Source organism: Aphelocoma coerulescens, chromosome 4A (genome assembly GCF_041296385.1).
Source record: "Aphelocoma coerulescens isolate FSJ_1873_10779 chromosome 4A, UR_Acoe_1.0, whole genome shotgun sequence".
Lineage (NCBI taxonomy): Eukaryota > Metazoa > Chordata > Aves > Passeriformes > Corvidae > Aphelocoma > Aphelocoma coerulescens.
This window is the reverse complement of record NC_091018.1, coordinates 5,204,532-5,222,098: the sequence shown is the minus strand read 5'-3', so window position 1 is coordinate 5,222,098 and position 17,567 is coordinate 5,204,532. Positions and strand designations below refer to the sequence as shown.

General features: G+C 47.2%; 1 protein-coding gene across 1 annotated transcript in view; it reads left to right on the top strand.

Moving 5' to 3' along the window:
• The first annotated feature begins 673 nt into the window (after positions 1-673).
• The window catches only part of SH3BGRL (SH3 domain binding glutamate rich protein like), a 30,369-nt gene continuing 13,475 nt past the window's right edge, over positions 674-17,567 (top strand). Inside the window, exon 1 of the mRNA XM_069015073.1 lies at positions 674-809. Within this exon, the coding sequence (XP_068871174.1) occupies positions 765-809 (45 nt within the window). The 5' untranslated portion in view covers positions 674-764. The remainder of the gene's footprint in view (positions 810-17,567) is intronic.

Here is a 17,567-nt window from a genome sequence, read left to right as displayed (position 1 = left end):
TTTAAAAGGAAATTCTTAATTCTAAATACCACTTCCCAAAAACAACCACCCACCCCTGACTTCTCGTGCCCCGTTCCCGCGGAGCGGCCAAGGCACCGGGCGGGCCGGGGTGGCGGCGCTGCCGCTGCCCTCGCACCGCGGGCGGGGCGGGAGCGGGGCAGGCCCATGGCGGCTGCAGGACCGCCGGTCCCGCCGGAGCCCGGCACGGCCCCATCGGCCCCGGGGACCCGGCGGCCGTGAGGGGACCCGCCATGAGGGGAGCTGCTGCTGAGGGGAACCGGCGCTGAGCGGAACCAGCCGCTACCATGGCGGCCCCGCACGCTTGGCTCCCTCCCTCTCTGCCAGCCCGGTGCCCCCATTCCCCGCGCCGCCCTCACCGCCCGCCCCGAGGCAGGCGCCCCGCCCGAGCCCCCGCGTCCCCTCGGCGCGGCCCCCGCGTCCCCTCGGCGCGGCCCCGCCGCCATGGCTCCCCCGCCCCCTCCCCCGCACGTCTCGCGCGGCTCGTCGAGAACGCGCCTCCTCTCCCCTTTCTTTCTTCCTTTTAATTTTTTTTTCCTTTCCTTTTTTACTATTTATTTATTTAATTAATTTTTAAAAAACCGTTTTCCGCCCTTCCGGGCTCGGGCGGCGGCAGCTGCGGAGCGAGGCGGGGCGAGCGCTCCGCCGCCTCCCCGCGCCCGCCCTCCCGCCTCAGCCCCAGCCCGCACCCGAGCCGCCCTCACACACCCACCGCCCGCCCGGCTCCGCATCCCGCCGCTCCCAGCATGGTCATCAAGGTCTACATCGCCTCTTCCTCCGGCTCCACGGCGGTAAGCGGCGCACGGGGGAAACTTGTGCCGGGCGGGGGGCGGCCGGTCAGCGTGGGGAGAGGCCGGGGCAGCCGCGGTCCCCTCACGGCGCCCGGCGCTGCGGCTGCCGCCGACGGAAAGCGGCATTTCCTCGGTGATCCCGCACCCCTCGCCCTGTGCTGGGAAGGCAGAGCCACCGGTATTTGGTTTTTTTTTTGTTATTCTTGAAGTTAAATTCTAAATGTGTCTCCCGTCATTCGGTTTTGATGAGTTTATTCGTCGTTGATTGTGGCAGGCGTGTGTGGCCGCTGTCCCAGTAGCCTCCGGTTCTTGCCCTGTTGGGAATACTGGATTTCGCTTTTCGTGGCCCCAGTGTGTTGTAGGCAGAGCTCGGACTGTGTTTTTCAACGGGAAAATAAAGAGATACACAGAAATAGCGGGATTTGTGCCTAGGTTCAGGTGTAGCTCTGTGTCCTCAGGATCGTCTGGTTTCTGTTTGATCCGTGTGAGAGATGCTCCGAGGCTGAAATCCGGGGGATTTGGTTGCACTTGGTATGGATGTGCTGGAGAACTACAAAATGCCAGAGACTCAGAAAATGTCAGCTATTGCAGTTAATGATCAGTGACTTTTACTGCGAGGAGATAGAGACTCTGAGCTGTGGCTGTGTGATGACCTTTTCCTGTCACTGTTCGTGCTTCAGGTCCCCAAACTTTGGGAGGACAGGGATGTACAGAAGATAAAAACAAACCCTCACTGCGTTTTCCTTCTTTGCTTGAGTGCAGCCACTGGTCTGTAGGCTTCAGCAGATCAAGCACCAGTTGGTAAGCTTGGGGTGATGGGCTGCAGATGGCACAGGAGCCTCAGGTGTCCCTGCTGTCCCTCCCTTCCCGTGTCATTTTTGTTAAATTTCATGCCAGCGCCGACAGTGCCAGTGCTGGTGGTGAAGAGCAGAGGATTATTTGATGCTGATCTGGGGAGGGTCTTGAAATCCTGAGTAGTTCATTCATAAAAGGGATCCAAAGGGATTTCTGCTGGGTTCATACAGAATGATCATCTGGAAGGAAAGCAGCAGATTGGAAAAGTAATCCTTTCTTTCTAATGCAGCTGTTAATAGGTTTCAAGTTGACTGCTTCAGTTGCTATAGATTTTTATCAGTGCCCTTTTCATGGCACCTATTGATTTCTGTCTGTCTGGTGATGCTGCGCTCCAGGGGTGCAACCACAGATCTCAATCCCAACTGTGTTTTTCTGGTTTTAAGTTAAGTTTTTAATCATTAGCTTAGTGTATTCTACAGTGCTGCCTCATCCTTGTGTGGGTTGTACACGTTACAAGGCTCCAGTCTGACTAAGTGCTGCCTTTCAGGCTCCTCTGTGCATCCCTGCCTGTGGAATTTGAATGTAGCGTTGGTGTAGTCTGTTTTTTGGGGAATTCGAGTGTAATGTGCACATAATTGCCAATTTTATGACGTATATATTTTTATATATATACACACATACACTCATGCCTGTGTCTAAAGCTGGAGCAGCTCAAGGGATCTTGTGGTAATGAGCAAGACTTGCACATTCTCAGATTCCTGTGTACACCGAGGGTGTTTCTGTTGGCAGGACCGGCCCAGCACCTCACTGGGTGACGTTTTCTTTCCAGTATAAGAATTTTAATCGATGTTTCAACCTAAAGTAAGACAGAGAGGCACCTCCTTGGTGGGAATTGGAATGAGTTGTTTCTGTGGCTCTTAAAACCGTTGGTGAGACAGGCTTTGCTTGGAGGACCAGAGGAGCCTTTCCGTGTGCTGAATTTGAAATAACCCACACCAGGAATGGAAAATCCACATCAGAGAAGATTGCTACAGAGAGATGGAACAGAGACAAGGCTGTTTGCAGCAAAGTGACTGAACTGGGTAACATCAGCCTGGGAAGGGCTCTCGCTCCTGCTAAGTCGTCTTTTTACTCTAGTGACACCCAGCTCTGTGTTATTTTGGGTTTTAAAAGGCTAATTTGCCTGAGTAGAAGCAAACCAGAAATAAGTATCAAATCTCCTCCTTCCTGCCCCATTTCTGTAAGCTGAAGAAGCTTTTGTGAGACTGGAAAGTGTCGCCCACTGAATGGAAAAGGGTTGAGGTTGCTTCACCTCATGCCCCGGGGCTGTGAGTCTTGGAGGGTGCCCAAATTTTGTGGTCTATTATTGGCAAAGTCCTGCTTTGTTATATGGTATAATTTGCCACATCACAGTATATAAAATGTTTCCCCAAGGCACTTTTCTCCATAATGTTTTTATTCAGTATGATGTATCTGTGAGGAAAAAACACTGTGTGAAGCTCATGTCTAAGCAAAAACATTTTATGGGTGTGTTTCAAGGGATTTCTGGAAATTATGATGACTGACATCTCGTCTGGCCTCCTATTTGAATTTCACCCCATAATATGATAGTTACAGCACCAGTTTCCTGCTGTGTTTGAAGGGCTTGCTTGGGAAGTGGCCCCTTGTCTTTAATCTTCCTCAGCATGGATGCTGTGCTGGCAAGTTGTGGGCTGGGCAGGGATGCACGGGGACTGTAATTACGAAGATGAAATGAGGACACTCAACGTGGGAATGTGCACGTGGAGTTACTGTCCAGGAGTTTTCCTGCATGGCATACAGTCAGAGTGAGCAGTGCTCCTTAGCCTGGGACAGTGGTGGGGGCTATGGACAGAAATGAGAGACACAAATGCTGTGTTTGGGAAGTGCAGGAGCCTTGCGGGAACAGAGGCTGTGCCGGCTGTGAGAGGGGTTTCACTGTGACTTCCCATTCAAATCCTTCAGGAGGCTGAGGAAGGAGGAGAGGCCGAAGAGTCATTAGACTCTTGCTCCTCGTAGAAAAGGATACAAGGAGGGAAAAAGCTGAATGCTGCAAACCCAGTGTGTGATTTTCTCCACAGGATTTTGGTATTTTGTTGATTTTGGGTTAAGAGATTGCCCAGCACCAGAATCCCTTCCTGAAGGCAGCTGGATTGCCCATTTTATTGATCTCATGTGGAAGGGAACCAGCTGTTTAAATTCTTCTCGGTCTTCAGAGTGTGCATTTGTTGCCAACAACTGCACAGGTCTTGAGTACGGACTTTGAGAGAATTGTATTTGTTATCCAACATCCCCCTGCAGTTCCAGGGCTATGGCTGAAACTGGAGGCTGTGGAACTGAAGTGCCAGCACTGGATGTGGTGGGCTGAGCTCTACTCTGTGCCACTGCCAGTGCTGTGGGCTCTGGAAACGGCCACATCAAATGTCTGGTGTCCAGACACTCCTTGAAGCCAGGCGCTTCATCTTTGTCATCTACATCCCATATTTCCATCTCTCCCAGCTCTCCCCCTCCCTTGTTTTGATGGCTGTGTGGGTGGTTTTCTTTCCTTGCCTCCTACTGAGACTGCAGACATGGCAGAAAGAAGAGATGACCCCAGAGTCAGACTCAGGGTCCCATATTACACAGACCTGCTGCTGTTCAGGGATGGTTTTAGAGAGGAAAGGAAATTTTATTTTTCATCCACAAAGTTAAGGATGTGGGGGGGTTGTATTTTTCTTGTATTGTCTTCTTGCTTGGGAAAGGATCTAGGTCTTCTCCCCACCCACCAGGAAATGAAGAAGAAAGTGGCCTATGGTCTGGAGAGAGAGCATTTGCTCACAATTACTCTTCTCTTTTCCCAGTAAGGCACCAGAGAACTTGCTGGTGCTACTGGGGACATAAAACAAGTGTCAAGTACTTCCTAGAGCATTCCAGGGGAGAACAGCTCTGGAGAAGAGCTGTTGGAAATGATGAGTGTGTGTAACCACCAGCTCTCGTCCTTGTTCAACAGCTCAGGGCTTTGGTAGGGCTGGTGAGGCTGCTTCATCCTTCTGAAGTTTGAATCCCAGGGAAGTAATACATGGAAAGATGGAGATTGTATAAAAAATTATATTTTGCATTTAAATACCTCAAGGGCCTTTTTTCTCAGATTGTCACAATACATGCAAATAATACCACCCTAAGAGAGAATGAGCAAGAGTCTGTGTGCTTTGTGTTTGTGTTGTTTGGCTGCTGTGAGGTTTCATGGAATCAGAATTGTTCAGGTTGGAAAAGGCCTCACAGCTCATTGAGTCCAACGGCTTTGCCGTGGTGCCGGGCCGTGGCAGGAGGTGGCTCTGAGGGGAAATGCAGCCACAGCAGCGTGGCTCTGGGCATCCAGTCCTTATCAGTGTGGATCGCAAGTGTCCCTTGTTCTGCTGCCACGTCCAAGATTCCCAGCGTGCTGTCCCAGCCCGGATGTCTGTGGTCACGCTGGTCGCTGTGGAACCCCGGCAGCAGACTGTCAGGAGCAGCTCGTGAACTTCCTTCAGCTGCCTGGCAGGGCAGTTCATGTGGGAAGAAAACACCGATACAAATCTTTGGTAAATAGTCTTGTAATATGACACAAGTTTAGCTAAACTCACATACTGTGGGGAAAAAAGCTGCATCTGTAGTTACAAAAACAATCGTACCGTGTATATATGTTTTTGTGATGCTCAGCTCAGGCAGTATATACACCATGGGTGAAAACTGACTTGTTAGGCTGGGTATTGATCTTTAAACCCCTCTCTTGTGGAAACATAATATGTGTAAAGGACTTTTTTGGATACCCAGTGTTCACCAAACTGAGTTTCTCTCAATAAAATGGTAGGAGTTGTTCTGAGTTAGGGCTCTTGGGATAGAAGACAAAATCCGTAATGTGGCCTCAAGCTCGGATGTGTTCCATCTGCCTCCTGGGTTGTTTTTTGTAAAGTCATTGTTCCAAACTCGAGATAAGTCAAATATTTTTCTTAAAATACTGCATTCAAATTTTTAATGGAGCCAGAGATTAAATTGGCTGCAGTTGTTGCAATAGTTTTAATATATCAAAATAAAAAACACTCTACTGTGCTTAAATAAAACCAGTTTCTGACAGCAGGAGAAAGATGGAAAATTCTACTCCACAGTCAAAGCCAGAAACGGCTTTTTGCTGAAAATTTCTCTAGGTTGTATATGCAGGCAGGACAGTGTTTATTCTGAGGTGGTGCTCAGGATTATGTCTCTGCTTGGGGAGAAGAGGCAGATTTTGGTAGAGGCTGGATGCTGTCAGCTTGCACCGGCTTTCCCTTGAACCCTGAACCGCAGCACGTTCTGAGACAGGATCCACACAGCGTCATGTCAGGGCTAAGCACTTGTGGGTTTTAAATAAATATTTATAGAGTTGAGCATGAAACTTTCCTTGCCCTGGGGCATTAAAGTTACACTCAGAAAATTCCTGTAGAAGTCAGTGAATTGGCATCTGCGTCAACGAGCAGAGGGTGCCAAGACTTGAGTCTCTGCAAGGTTATTCTTGCTCCTTCCAGGAAAGGAGGAACTGGGGAGAGAGGAGAACAAAGGGAACTACACCAACATTGACAGAATTCAGCTGTTCAAGCTCAAAACAGAATAGAAATATTCCCCTCTATGACAAAAAGAAGAGCTAAGGGTGCATCGTTGCCATAGCCAAAGGGAGGTGAGCTCTGCCTGTTCTTTGTGTTCCTCAGCCTTGGAAGCACCAATCTCAGTTCCTGGCACTGACTGGAGAGCTGGAAACCTGAACCAAATCCACATCTTATATCAATATTCTGCTATTCAGGAATGTTTCTGCTCACACATGAAAATTTGGTGTTCAGGCCATTTGTTTAACCCTGGCTGTATGCAGGGGAGACTTTCAGTTTCTGATTAAATTTAAATGCTTTTGTTGGCCAGATATTTAATCAAGCCTGAAAGAGCTTTAATTGTAATGCTTATCTACTGTTGTTTGTCCCAGAAAAAAGGCCTCAGTCCAGGAGCACGTCCTTCCTGGGACAGCACCTCCAGCTCAGTGTTAAGGCCATTTTCTAACACTGAAAAGGCAGCAGAGTGAGACTGAGCTTTAAAGCACCAGAAAGAATGTGAAGGGTCAGCATCCAACTGGCCTGACTGAGGTTCGTGCTGTCCGGATACAGCTGAAGTTGTTTTCACATCCTGACTTACAGCTCCTTCCTGGACTTCGTTTCCCCTGTGAGACGTGGATGTGGTGATTTATTTCTTTAATTAATGATCTGAAGTTCAGTTTTACTGGGGCTGTTTCCGTGCATGAATCAGCCTCTCTGGAAATTCTAAAGGCGCTCGAGTGTAAAATTTTAACTATTACCTGTTGTTTGATTGCTGGGGTGTTGGAGTGAAGAGAGGAGCCAAAGGCAGCTGTGGTTTGAAAAAAAAGGACCTCAGGGAAATCTGAGAGCTGCGAGCCATCTTCCGGTGCTGCACAAATGGATGTTAATCTTCGCTGGGCTCCCTCCCAGAGGATGTGTGGACAGAGACAGGGCAGGGAGGAGAATCAGTGCAGTGTCAGAGGAGAAAGCTGTGCCTCATGCCTGAGCTACTTGGAGCATAGGAGGGAGGGTGATCCATAATATTGAATCCCTGGACTTCTAGAAAGTTTTGGGCAAGTGTTGGCCAGGTTTACAATCTTCTTTTTCAGAAAGAAACTAAACTTCTGTGGGATAAGAGAAAAGGATTATTTATTTTCTTTTTGGCTTACGTAACATCAGTTACAGAAAGCTGATAACAATCAAGATTTGGGAATATACAGGCAGCTTTTACAATCTGCAGAAATTACCAGGAGATTCCCACAGAGATCTGTGCTGCACTGTAAGCAAGCAAACAGTGCAAGAACAGCCTGCTGTTGCTGTCCCAGCTGGAAAATTGGGAAGAAACAATCATTGTCCTCTGCAAGAACGAGGTTTAAACTCTGCTAAAATTAGCAGAGAGGTCTTGGAGCTATACTAGGTTATTCTACAAAAATACCATATTCATGGCCATGAAAAGCAAACAGAATGTCAGGAATGTTTAGGATGGGAGAAGGCAAAACCCCACTGTGTAAATGTGTGCTGAGTCTGTCTTTAGTAGACTGGAATTGTTGTCTTTAAATGATATAAAACAGTGAGAAAAGGGAAGAAAGTAGGGTGAAATGATCACTTTGGGAGGAACAACCAAATAATGCAGAACTTGTGAGTAATAAGGTAGAAGCTGTGGCTGCCCCATCCCTGGAAGTGTTTCAGGCCAGGTCAGACAGGACTTGGAGAAACCTGGTCTAGTGGAAGGTGTCCCTGCCCGTGGCAGGGGGTGTGACTGGATGGTCTATAAGGTTCCTTCCAACCCAAACCATTCCATGATTCTGTGAATTCTGCAGTTGAGGAAGAAAGAGCTGAAAAAGTCTGAAATGTGATAACATCATGTCAGGCATGGGAGAACAAACAGGAGGGCATTATTAATAACTTTTCCTAATGGAACAACTGGGGGAGAGCAAGTGAAATTGGCAGGTGGCAGGTTCAGAATAAATGAAATGCTTTGTTTGACAACACAGATTTCAGGGAGGAACTCCTGGCCAGAGGACGTGGTATACAGCAGGAAGTTCATGGGCTCGGGAAGCAGTGAGGCAAAGAAAGGGGAAAAGTCTATTAACGTATTAAACGTTATTACTACACCTGTGACTCAAAAGTGTGAATTACTGGCATCTGGGAAGAAAGCTGGATGTAGTGTAGCTCTCTGTGCTCAGTCTGTTGGCATGCTCTTCCTTGGGATCTGTGACCAGTGGAGACAGGAGACTGGGCTAGACAAGTGTTGGATCCAACCCAGTAAAGCCTTCTTCTCTTCTTGAATGAAATTGGCTCTGCTCCCAAAATTATGTTAACAGTTTGCATTAAAAAAAAATAAGACCATGTTGTCCAGGAAAATGTTTGGTGGAAAAGAATATATGTGTGTGTTTGGGATATGTTGGGTTGGTGTCTCAGCATTTCTTACATATGAAACAAGCAGTTGGTGATTCGAGGACCATCATTGTGCAGATGCTGACATGCTGCATGTTTAGACCATGTTTAGGGTAGATGATCAGACACCTCTCCTGCCTTAGACATAGATCAAAGCCAACTGGAAAAGCCGGATGGAAACAGCAAGCACAAAGCCTCTGGGAAAAATAATCACAGTTTTCACATGAACCCACGTTTTTATGGGAGTACTCATTGCCAGGCAGGTTTAAACAGCACATCTGTATTCACCTCATGGGATCAACCTCTGGCTGTGCTTATATCACTGGGAATTTTGCCATGGACTACAGCAGGACAAGATTTTATTCCTTAGGAAACATTTAATGCTGCTTATCCAAGGCATTCCTGTGCACATGTTGCAATGTATTTGGCCAGAGCAGCAGCTGCAGAACAACTGGCAGAGCAGGAGAGGAGCAGAATAACTCTGTGAATGAAATTAAAAATAAAAATTAAAAATATCCTAAAACATTCTCACTGGATATGGATAGAAATGCAGTTCAAGTGAAACTGATTTATGACTAGTAGATGTTTGGTGGTTTTTTTTTTTTTCCCTAGGCAGGAAATACAATATAAATGAATAGAAATATAAAAGAGGCAGGTTTGCAGATTTCCTTGTTAGTGCCCCGGTAATCCTGATTAAGAACTGGAAATTGCACCCTGTAATGCAGATAAACAAGTCCCTTGGTTCTGGTAGCTCAGTCCAGGAACCTTTTTGCCTGAGCAGTCTTTTTTCAAATTTCTGTTCCCTTCCATCACATTAAAATGTACCAGGAGGTCCCTGTGAGAGCTTCCCTTCACCTGCAGAGAACTGGGGTTTGTTGTGCATGCTGTGGGAAGATCAAAGTAAATCCATAATGCTAACTTGGGAAATGTTCCCCCCACGAATTTACACCTGGATGAACTGAGGAGCAGCTGGACCAACAGCACCGGCTTCCACAGAATGATTTGGGACCCAAGCTGGCAGCTTGGAAGGCGTTGGGAGAGCCATCACCTCCCACTGCCAGCCATCAGCATTAGGCTGAGACTGAGGAACAGCAGGGGAATGAAGCCATTTTGGCTGCTTGCCCAGGCCTGGAGAACTCCATCTCACAGCAAATAAACAGCTGGGAACTTAAACTTTGAAAAAATAAAATGCAGTGTGTATTTTTCTTAGTTTCTGATTGGGGTAAGCAGATGCTGGCTTGCACTGAGGCAGAAGGAAGCTTGTGGTTTAGAAAAAAAAAAAAAAGTCAGATACCATGGTGACAAGAGGGATCTATAGAACTTAAAAAAGACAGTGGGGAGTTGCAAAGTAGCTCCAGGTTGTGACTCTGAGACATGGGCAGCATCCAGATTAGTGCTCCTGCTCTGGGGTGAAGGTGCCTTTTGGGCTGCAGGGATGCAGTGGATGAGAGCAGCCTGGTGATGGGAACAACCTCACTGTGTTGGAAAATGCTCCATTTTGTTAATTCCTGAAAGAGTCACTTCAGGATGTCTCCTGAGCAGTCCTGAGAGCAAACCCCCAGGCACTGGCCTTCCTGGCTATGGCAAGCAGAGCTTGGCCAACTCCTGTATTGTTTCAGCTGCCCAAAGTGTTAGAAACTGCAGTGTGGCCAGATCTGGGAGAAGAATTTATCTCTCCCTCTTAAAGACACAGTTTTTAGACAATATTTTGTCCAAGTAACATAAAGAAGGATCCGGGGCCTCCAGGATGATTCACACTTGAACTATTACCCAGGGCAATCAATTACTGGGTCAGAAAACTGCTGCCCATGTGAGCTGTGGTCTGCTGAATCTTTCCAGGATGCTTTTGGGATGCTGTTCTATGTCGAGACAGCCTGGCTCTTCTTGGAAAGAGGAGGAAAACTTGAATTTAATCCATAGTTTTTTCTCTTCCTTTGTATTATGATATTTAGGTATTTTAGTTGAAGGAAAAAGCTTTGTTCTCTTAAAAAAGTTACTTGGTTTAGTTTTAGCAGTCAGCAAAAAGACTCTTTGTTAAATAAGATCTGTGGTATATGAATTCTTCAAACATAAAAAGTAGTACACATCAGAAGCACCTGGATCCCTGAGGTCATGTTGTATTTCTTCTTAAAGTAGTTTTTCATTTAAAGAATAAATGCCTGGCAATATAAAGGCAGTGAAACAGCAATTAATGCTGTAAACTTTTAGTCCTGTCGGTTAATTTAGCCTCTGTGTGCTAAACCATACAGGAAATAAACTTTGCTTTTATTGTAAACCACAGGGGCCTCGTGCAGAACTCTCTGTGCTTTTAATTCCTCTCCTAACCAGAGTTGAGCTTGTCACACAAGCACAACCAAACCTGTTTTCCCTCTGCTCTGCAGAAATCCACAGCCTCTGAAAAATAATTACAGGAGCAGCTGTTTCAATAAACCCCCCAAACTGCAGCCATGTGTGTGTTACCTCAGGCTGCCTCCCTGGAAAGATTATTGGAGTGCTGGGCTGAAGGTGCAGAGGGTGAAGTCTCAGGGGCACTGAGGTGGGACCTATGCTGTTGGTGTCAGTCCTTACAGGGTGGAGTTGCTGTCAGCATTGCACAGACCTGTCCTGGGATCTCCACAAAGCTGAAGATAAAGGAGAAGTGATTCTTCTGGCTTTCAGAAAGAGGCTGGCTGAAAAAAACAGATTCAGAACTTGACAACGGGGGTGAGCTCCAGACTATCAGGACTTTTTAAAGCTTCCAGAGCAAGCAGTCAGGTGACCAGTAGCACCTTCAGGGCCTTTCCCCTGCTCTTCTCAGCACATGGTAAATTTTTGAGTATTTAGGAATATATCATGTGTCAGAGAGTTTTCTGCATCTTGTGATACTGAGCCTCACTGTCTTGTTGGAGACCAGTCTTCTGTGTGGTAAATTGCTTTACAGCCAGTGTGCAAAGCCTGTCTGTGGGGCTGGGCTGTGGTGTGTTGGTACTGTTTGTAGAATCAGCCAGAAATGATCCCTGAAAGTAAATAAGCAGTGATTTGAAGAAATAATTATTCCTGCTGACTAACAGCTCAGGAAAGGGAGCTCTGAGAGGTGAAGAGAAAATTGTTCAAGGAGTCTGTGACAGAGGTAGCTTGGACTTAAGGACTTTTTTTTTCTTCCACATAGTAAAGATTCCCCTTTCCCTGTTTATAACTCAGGTAAGAGAGTCCAGTGAGGTGCTGAGGCTGTGGAGACACCAGGAATACACAGAACAGCTGGCTGATGGGTGGGAATGCTCCAGGTCCTGCCACTCTCATCCCTGTGCTGTTCAGGAGTTGTTAGTTTGGTACTGGGATTTGGGAGGAGTGGATCTGTTTGTTTTTATTTAACCCAGCATGGAGTTCGGATGCTGTGACAAGGCACATGGAGACTTCCAGGGAAACTCAGCCTGCCAAGCTCCACGTCTGCTGCAGAAAACAACTGTGTGTAATAAATGAAGAGCTCATATTCTGCTGCTGCTTATGCTTTGTTAGTGCATAACTGAGATAATGGAGCCTGTATTCCACAGTAGGAAGCTTGCTCTCTGTTGGTTTTGGACCAGATGAGCAGTTTTCAGGCTTATAAAAGTCAAATGCCACAAGACTGACTTAGAAAATTGCCAAGGGTCAATTTATTTAGTATTGTAATGGTAGTGTTTTCCTTTGGATGATGACAATTCCGAGTGCTGCAGTGGTTCGTGGACAGTGTCAGTGCGTGTGGTTAATGCTATGGTTTGCCATACATCAGGGTTTCTTTACATCCTCGCCTAAAGGAAGATAAGAGGAAGCCTAGGTCTGGAAGCTTGATTTTGCAAGTTATGTTTATCCTGGATAACTTCAATAGTCATTAAAAAAAAGACAAAAAAATCATCCTGATATGTGAATATTTGCATTTGCAAGTCTTTCCTGTTACTGACTGAAACAAAAGCCTGCTGCAGGAATGGCCCAAGGCCATGGTTTGATCCCTGCTTTCAGTCCTTATTGCTGCTGGGAGAGGCAGTCCTGCCTCCCCTGGCTCATTTCTTCCCTTTCCTTGTGATGGCACAAGAATCCCCGTGTCATCTGTGAGCTGAGTTGGGGTTCCCAAAACAGCACTGCTGTGTGACTGGAGGAGATTCCCTGCTCAGAGCTCCATGGAGCCCAGCCAAGGCATAGCCTGGCACCGACCTCTGCTCTCTGACCAGGGACAGGACCCCAGGGAACAGCTGGAGCTGTATCAGGGGAGGTTCACTGGATGTTATAAAAAGATTCCCCATCCAGAGGGTGGTCAGGGACTAGAACAGCTCCCCAGGGAATGGTCACGGCCCCAGAGCTCCAGGACCGTTTGGACAGCAGGCACAGGATGGGATTGTTGGGGTGTCCTGTGCAGGGCCAGGAGCTGGGCTCAATGATCCTTGAGGGTCCCTTCCAACTCAGGATATTCTGTGAGTCTGTGGTTCTCAGAAGTGGTGAATCCTTGCTCAGGAACAGGCCCTCGGAGTTGGTGGAGAAGGTCTCTTTCCATAACCTGATTGATGCAGGTTGAGTGTATACGGTCCCGGTAAGGAGCTGTGCTTCCCTGACCGTCTCTCCTGGATAAACCTGCCCAGCCCCGGCGCTGGAGGAGGTGAGGTTTGGGAGTAGCCTATGCAGAGCCCCTGCATGAGGGTGGCCAGGCTTTGGATGTTGGAGGGGTCGGTCCGTAGGAGTTTGGAGCTGCTGCCAGGCAGTGCCCAGAAACTCTCCAGAGACTCAGGCTGCTTCCTGTGCAAAGTTCATCCCTGATCAAACACAGCTCCTGGTGGGGTTGTTTGCAGAGATCACGTGAAGGGAGGGGAGACTTGCTGTCCCTGCCTCTGGGGCTGCTGTCCCTGCTCCCAGCGTGAGCAGAGTGAAGAGGAGTCAGGCACCCCCCATGTCTCCAATCAAACCGTCCTTGTGTGAGGGGCCAAGTGTCAATCTGACACCTCTCCAGATCTGGGACACCTCCCGGCATTCAGCAGTTGGAAGCTTCAGTCACAGTCACTGTTTTTCTGTGTTCAGGCTCTAGGGTTGTCTACAAAAAGTAGGTAGGGAGGTTTGGTGCCTCTGCTAGTGCCAGCTCCAGTGCTGCCAGAACTTCCTGGGACTTTTGGGTTTTAACTTCTCCCTTGCCCAGCTGCTGGGGATCTTGTGTTCCATGTGCATGGAAATACAGTATAAAAAGGCTCACTGCCATCCCATGAGCAAACGTCTCTGTTCTTTGGCCGATGATGGAATGAGATTTTAAATGTTAAAGTCATTTTAAATGTTAAAGATGTTTAAATGTTAAAGTCTTGCATTAAAATCCCTGCAAATGGAAGTTTTGGCTGTGTGGGCTTTGTTTGGTTTTGAAATCCAGGCAAATAATCCCATTGGGCATTGCTGTCACTTTCCACAGAACTTTAAGAAAAGGAAAAATGGAAGGAAAATCCCAAAGAAACAGAAAGTCAGTCTCTGGATGCAGAGTCTATGTTTGGGGAGGCAGTCTTTGAGCAGGCCATGATTGCTGTGGGGAAGAGCTTTGGCATATCCTGACTTGTGAGTGACTTTGACTTGGCAATAGTGACCCTCTTTAAGCCTTTTACAGAATGAACAGAAGCATCTAAGCAGCAAGTAGAGGGATGTGTCATTTCTGGCTGTGGTGAGGACACAGATATCCTGGCTAAAGGAGGGTGCATCTGATCTGATCTGCTCTGGTGGCCCCCCAGAACATTCCCAGGAGCTTGTGCATCTCTGGTAGGCTTGAGACAGAGCTGGGCTCTTGGGCAAAAGAACTGGATGCAGTCAGGAGCCTGGACAGGCCAGGAAATGTTGAATGAGCAACTGAAAGTGTTGGGGAGCAGCTGGGAAGGAGGAGAGTTAAAGGAGAATGCTCTGTGTCACCCTTCTTTTCAGAGAATCATGGAATATCCTGAGTTGGAAGGGACCCACAAGGATCAAGTCCAACTCCTGGCCCTGCACAGACCCCCCAGCAATCCCACCCTGTGCCTGGGAGCATTGTCCAAATGCTCCTGGAGCTCTGACAGCCTTGGGGCCGTGACCATTCCCTGAGGAGCCCTTTCAGTGCCTGACCACCTTTTCCTTGCAGCCAAAAAAAAGAAAGATTTACTTCTGAATTCGGTGCTTCAGTAGGAAAAGAGGTGGGGTTTCAGCTGACAGAACCATTTTCATGTACTGGAACAAAATGGGAAGTTTATTAAATGGCACTTTTAAACACGGGCTTCAGGTGTTGCTGGTAAGATGTTCTCTGTTAGAATCCTGGTAACACCACAATAGTCCCTGACATGCAGGTGTTAAAGGATGAATGGATTCACCCCCACACACTTCCCCAGTGCTTGGATATCATTTGTTAAGAGCAGAATTTGCCTTAAGCTGTGATAATAACATTGATCCTTAAGGTGCCTTCATAGAAAGTAAACCTAAAACACATTAAAAAGTCATCAGGGCTTTGTTAGGCAGTGCTGCTGCTGCTGTGGGCCAGAAGCTGTCGAGATATAAATAAGGAAATGTTACTTGTCCTCCTGCTTGACTAATGGATAAAGGAATCTGCTTTTGGCCACTGCAGGGGGAAAGTAGTTAAACAGACACTGGATATGGTGCAGCAAGACAGTTCTGACTTATTTGTGGCCTTTTAGTATCTTGTTAGAATTTGACTGTAGTCGAGGTGTGGTGGGAGTGGCTGTACTGAGTGTCTGACACCAAATTAGTGACACTGAAAAAACTTTGCTGGAACACTGAATTCAAACCCTCCTTGCTGCAGCAAGAGAGAAAAGGTTTCTTTTTTTTTCTTAACTAATTCCTTGAACTCCAACAGCAAGTTGGCAGTGTGGCAATTAGGAACCTGCTCAGCTGTGCTGGGCTGTGCCAATCAGAAAGGCCAGGCCGGTGGTGCTGGCTGAACTTCCCAAAGTAGCCCAAGGGAACTAAATGCCAAATCCCCCTAGGATTTTATTCTCTTTGCAGTCTGTGTCAGAGTAAATAAAAGTGAGTGGGAGTTGGGTCTCTAAGTGCCCCTTGGCTCCATTGAGAATCCTGATCCCCAGGACTTTAGTACATGGAGGTGACGTTAACTTTCCTGTTTGGTTCTTTGGGTAGGAAAAAACTTGTTGAACACACAAGGATCTTTGGACTTGGGTGTTGTTGGTGTGGGATTTAACAAGTTTTTAGGCTTTGGCTTATTGAATGAATGCAATTACAATGGCATTATAATCCATGAGATAAGCTTTTATTTTTGTTCTCATGAATCAGCTTTTTCATTTATGTAACTTTCTATGGTTTCTGGAGCAAGTAATGGTCTTGTTTTGGGAAGTGCAGACTTTGTCCTTTGTTCCAGCTATATTTTTGGCTTGTGTTCCAAAATCTGGTCTGTGGGGTGGTACCTTATGCCTGCCTAAAGCCCTGTTGGACACAGGCCATGTGCTGCCAGACGTGATGTAACCTCCAGGTTAAATTGCAAAAACCTTTTGGTAGCCTGGATTTTCCCCCAGTCTTGCTCTTGAGTGGGGGTCCCTTTGCATCCTTTCACCTTTTCTTGCTTTTAGAAAGGGTCTTCTAAACCCACATGTGAGCAGCAGGAATGTGGTTGTTGCTCTCAGAGGGAGCCGGAGCCTGTTCCCTCCTGCCCCAGGTGTTGGGCTGGTGATACTGACACAGCCCAGGGTTGGTGGGTGCCTGGTGGTAAAAACCATTTCCAAATAAACCAATTTTAAGCTTTTGGGGTCTAACCACATCAAACCAGCGCTGCTGTACAGGAATCATGTGGATATCCCATGGACTTCCCCAAAGGACCCTGCAGGGAGAGAGTCAGTACATATGGAGTCCATCTGGACACTGCTGAACTTCTGGAAAAAAAAAAGGAGCAGCACAAGTCCAGCGTGAGCTTTTCCAGCCTCCTGTGTTTGATTTAGGTCCCATAAGTTCATGGTGGTTTTGCTATGTTTGTCCTCAATCTTATTCCCTCCAGACCGGGAACCATCAGGAGAGACAATGATGGCACCACTACATGTAATGCTCTGCTTAAAATAACCAGAACAAAGAAGTGCTTTGAGTTCTGTGATGATAATTACCCAGACCTAAAAATAGGCAGATGTTCTACCAGGCAGGGAGAAGTAACAGTGAGACAGGAATTGCTGGGAAACACCTGGCAAAGCTCTGATCAAGCCAGGTCATTGCTGGAGTTGCGTGCAGGTTTCCCACCCTCTGACCAGCATTTACAGTGACACCACCAGAACTGGCACATTGGATTTTTAAGCTACTATAGGGGGAAAAATTTGGCTTATTCATACAAATAAAACCAACAAAACCACTCTAGACAAAAAACTAGCTTCTGGAGTATTAGAGTAAAAGCAAGGAAAACTGTGATGGAGGCCAGGACTGAGGCTGCTCGGAAGGGAGCCCTGCTGCTCTGTGCTGGGGTGGAGAATGAGCTTAGGGGGCCATCAGGAATCTGTGACATTTAAATCCATGGCTGAGCTGCTGGGCTGTTTAATTCCTACAAATTAGGTTGTAGTGGGAGGAGAAATTCTAAGCATTTTGCAGCTCATTTGCAAGGATGAGCTTCTGCATTAGGGACTCAGGTGAGGAGGGCAAGGCCATTTGAGAAATTAGGTGAGACATATGAAAACCAAACCAAAACCCCCAATAGTTGGTATTCGAATTCCAAAAAGTGGCAGTGGAGTGTGGCAGTGTGGCCACAGCTCAGTCCACAGGACACCCTGTAACAAGTCAATTTGTCCTGGCAGCACTTTGCATTCCTTGTGCTGCCCATTCCTCCAAGGAAAATCACTTCCTGGGGGTTTCCACCTTGCTGCTGGTGGCTGCCACCAGAATTTGCTGAACATATCTTGCATTGCACTTTTCCCATTCACTGCTTACATTTCAGCTTATCCATCTTCAGAAGACTCTGAAGCTTCTGGAGAACCACTGGGTACAAGTCTGGCCACAACCAGTAGCATCCCCTGGAGTTTGGACTTCACCTTCCTGCACAAAGCAGCAG